Raw genomic sequence first — 4,363 nt, 5'->3', positions numbered from 1 at the left:
TTCCTCCCCCAACACACACGCACAAACTGGACTGCCTCCATCCTGCCCTCTTCCAGTCTCCGTCGGACAATTACACAAATGGAAAAGCAGCTGTAGTGGGAAAAGGAAGGATTTCGAAAAAAATGGTGCCAGAATAATCGGTTCACTGGGGGGAAATCAAGTTAAATGCCTAACCCCCTCTGTTTAACAACAAAAGCACAGAAAGATGTTATAAGGAAATTATGTAAAAGTACAACGCTAAACAAGCTAGAAAAGAATCAGTAAATGTTAAGATAATTTTGACATAAAGAAGAACATTTTAAGCATAAAAGCAGTGAAAGAAAGCAAAAAAACTGGTACATACGACTACATGAAAATAAAGGTTTATAAATGTTAGCACCTACAATAACCAAAATCGAAAGGCAAATTAAATATTAAGATTAAGGTGCCATACTTACAATTGACAGATGGTTGATATCTTTATAAGAAAGTTTTACAGTCATTAAGAAAAAGACAAATATAACAATAGAAAAATTAGCAAGAAAGTTGGAAATGTTTCGCAAAATAAGAAATACACAAATTCAATAAACATGAAAACTAATAATCAAATAAATATAAATGTAAATAACAGTAGAATATTACTTTTACCCATAAAATTGATAGAGTTCCTATTTTCTTAAGATTAATACACAGTGTTGGAGAGACCATCATATCTGTATTGTTATTCACGACGTGGAACGGTATCTTTCTGCAGGGAAATGATTTTTGCTCACTAACTCTATCATTCCCTGTCATCCCTTCTTGGGATGTAAAACGAAAGAGAAAGAAAATAAAAGATTAAAATGTGCCAAGAAAAGTGGGAGGCTGGGAGTGATTTGAGCATTTCCTCCCAAAGTGGCAGTGCCCAACTCACCTGAGTGAAGACCCACTGTACCTGCCACCGGCCCCTTCGCCATTTGCAGCATCATTTATGAGCTCAGAGCCTCTGCCCAAAATTCTGCTGTTGACCCCTCTACGTTCAAGAGTTCATGTTTACAGCAAACATGAGAGAATTTTGAGAGAATGTCCACAAGACTAACAATGCCCCTCCACTTGAATGGCTTGGGAGATCTGGGTGGCACCTTTTTCATCCTAAAAATATAGTGGCACTTTTTGCCCTTTAGCGCGTGAATTTATCCAGTACAAAGCTGACACTCCTACAGAGAAAGCTACAACCTGATGCAAAGTATGAGATTAAAGTCCGATCCATCCCTAATACCGACTATTTTAAAGGCTTCTGGAGTGAATGGAGTCCAAGTTTCCACTTCAGAACTCCAGAGACTAAAGGCTCAGGTGAGAAGTGACTGTCTCTGTTCTCTGCATAGTGCTTTGCAGGTCATAATGTGTGAGTGAGCATGAGAGTGAGAGAAAGGATTCCTTTGAAGATATTCCCACACTTTCTTTAGAGAAGATGCCACCTTTGCCCTTTTTGTAAAGAACACGGAAGTGGTGGGAATAGGGCCTTTAGTGGCCGATCGACGGATGTAGGCCATCTAGGCTCTATTGCCCTGGGTGCTGTTGAGAGCTGCTAATATTCTGAACAAAACCCCCGCCTACCACCTCTAGTTTACCATTCGGACTGGGATCCCCATATCTGATGTTTCTAAGGCCCCTCTAGGGAAGATCTTTGTTCATGGCAGATTGGCAAGCTGATGTGGCTCTTCCATGCCTCCTTTTCCAGATTAACGAAGATATCCCGGGGGGTCTAGGAAGAGAGAATGGCCAGAAGAGCCAAAGGACATGATTCAAGCAGACCCCTGGGGACTCGACCCACCACACATATACCTTCTCTTTGGGGGGTGAGGGGAACATTTCTGTCATACTAACCTCTCATCCTCACCCTGGAAATGGCTGAGACTGCATAGTAGAGTGTCTATCTCATCAACCCCTGCTCAACTTTCTTCTCTTGGTGATGGAATCGGGGAGGGAATGCTGGTACCTTTAATGGTAGGTCACTTTTACATTTCAAGTGGCAGATGTTCTAGATCTGGTCACCTCAGTAAGTGTCATTTACTGACGCCAAAATTCACCCATAAAGCTATTACATCATTTTGTTCGCTGAAGAGCAACTTTCAAGAAAGTTACTAAACCCAAGTTACTAAATAAACTCAAAGCATCTTGAAGTCTATCCCACTGCATATTTAGCGATTGTTAACCTAGAATTATCCTTGCATTCCAGAGGAGATGGATCCAGTTCTACTAATTGTCAGCGTTCTGAGTTTCTTCTCTGTGGCTCTGATAGTCATCTTGGCCTGTGTGTTATGGAAAAAAAGGTAAATTTCTTTTATCAAGAGGGTGGTTATGCGGGATCCCAGAGAGCCAAAGCTCGAACCCAGTTTATTGATGAGAAAACTACAAAGGAGAATAAGGCATTTCAGGAATTATAGTGCTCAGCATCCCTCCTCATCCTCAGGCACTGGTGAATTTCCATAGTTAATTTCCTAAGAAGTGAAAATATATAAACTGGACATAGAGCAAATCCTCCCCCCACCAGATTTTTCCTCTTAAAGGATTAGGAGCCATGCCTCTGGAGTGTTTGGGCAGCTAGAGGCACCCATGGAAAATGCAGAATATATTTGATGTCTTGACTTTTAGTACACACATTGATGAGACTTTTGCATTCTACCTCATGATAGGGCCATGACTACTTCATCATAAAAATGATGTTTAGGAGATACACCGGTCAATAATTAATGTTCTAGGAAAATGCCCTCAGCACAGGGCCACATACCCCAAGAACTGCAAAATACTCCAGTTTGAAAAGTACCACCTTAAAGCAATTTCTCAGAAAATATTCCCTGCTTCTACCAAAATGAGAGATAAGAGGTTGCTACCAGTAAAAAGGAGGAATGAAATGATGACATCTATATTGAGAGTAGGTAAGCAGGTCAAATTTTAGTTTTATAACTACACCAAACCACTTAATTGCCAAGCTTCCTTGTTGCTTTTCTACAGGGCTCTTTCTCAGAGGTAGATCGTTGTTAAATCGTGTTCACAGTGTGGCTCACTGAAAATAATCTCTGGTCCAGCTCCTGCATGGATTGATAGGACATTGAGGACCAGAGAAGCAAGACACTTGCCACAGATGATCCACCTGGCAGTGGCACAGCCAAGACTAGAGATTCACTCTTTTGATTCCCGTCTCAGAATAGACGGAAAAATGTATTGTGCCTGCTCCCCCTGCCATTCATTTCATCCATCAATGTCTTCTCGTTTCAGAATTAAGCCTATTATATGGCCCAGTCTCCCTGACCACAAGAAGACTCTGGAGCAACTGTGCAAGAAACCAAAAAAGGTGAGTGCTTCTATCACCACAGTGACGGTATCCCAGCAACCAAGAATGATATTGTGGGGTGAGGAATCATTGAACCTCAGGTTTTGGTCTTCTGTGCATCCCCAAAGTAGGGTCCCTTACAAAGATCCAGTTTCTGGAGGTAGGAAACTAAAATGAAATACAAGACTAAGAATTGCCCAGGCCTCTCCCCAGGGCTGGAAGGCGCAGCCAGTGGTCACTTCAGACCCTGAGGGGTCACAGCACCTCCAAAAGTACAAAGTCAACTAGAACATGTGGGTTAATCTCTGACATTCCCTGGTAAATCCCTGTTAGAACTTCTTTAGATCTTTTCCTAACAGAAAGTTTGGTGGCGTGTCTCTCTGGTGCACTGTATGTATGTACGTATGTATGTATTTATTTATTTTTAGCCGAGGCAACCCTTGGTCGACCTCACGGATTGCAAGGACCTTGTCAGCTTACAATCCTTTACTTTTTATTTTTTTACGCCTACAGCACCTGGTCTTTCTAGATGGTCTCCCATCCAAGTACTAACCAGGCCAGACCTTGCTTAGCTCCCAAGATCAGAGGAATCAGGGTGGTGTGGCGGTAGACTCTCTGGTGCACTTCTAATGCCGTCTTTCTTTTTCGGTGCAGAATCTGAATGCGAGTTTCAATCCTGAGAGTTTCCTGGACTGCCAGATTCATAAGGTGGATGGCATTCAAGCCAGAGATGAAGTGGAAGGCTTTCTGCAAGATGCATTTGCTCCGCAGCCAGCGGAGCCTGAGAAGCAGAGGCCTGGAGCGGGTGGGCAGGGCTCCAGCTGGATGTCTGAGCAGGCAGTCATAACCTCCCAAATTTTCAGAGGAGATACACCCCTCAGATGCCAGGCTGGGGACGTCAGCACGTGTGACGCCCCTGTGCTCTCCTCCTCCAGGTCCCCAGACTGCAGGGAAGGTGACAAGAAAGGGCCTCACACGTACCAGGGCTTGCTGCTTGGTCCTGGAACTACAAATGATACCGTATCCCCTCCGTTTCCTTTCCAATCAGAAATCCTGACATTGACCCCAGCT

General features: G+C 43.3%; 1 protein-coding gene across 1 annotated transcript in view; it reads left to right on the top strand.

The window, feature by feature from the left end:
* The window catches only part of IL7R (interleukin 7 receptor), an 82,256-nt gene that overhangs the window by 67,470 nt on the left and 10,423 nt on the right, over positions 1–4,363 (top strand). Inside the window, exons 10-13 of the mRNA XM_023523670.1 lie at positions 1,143–1,311; positions 2,198–2,291; positions 3,238–3,313; positions 3,947–4,360. Of these exons, the coding sequence (XP_023379438.1) occupies positions 1,143–1,311; positions 2,198–2,291; positions 3,238–3,313; positions 3,947–4,360 (753 nt within the window). The remainder of the gene's footprint in view (positions 1–1,142; positions 1,312–2,197; positions 2,292–3,237; positions 3,314–3,946; positions 4,361–4,363) is intronic.

The sequence above is a fragment of the Pteropus vampyrus genome, unplaced genomic scaffold (genome assembly GCF_000151845.1).
Source record: "Pteropus vampyrus isolate Shadow unplaced genomic scaffold, Pvam_2.0 Scaffold400, whole genome shotgun sequence".
Taxonomy (NCBI): domain Eukaryota; kingdom Metazoa; phylum Chordata; class Mammalia; order Chiroptera; family Pteropodidae; genus Pteropus; species Pteropus vampyrus.
This window is presented reverse-complemented; position numbering and strand designations above follow the sequence as displayed.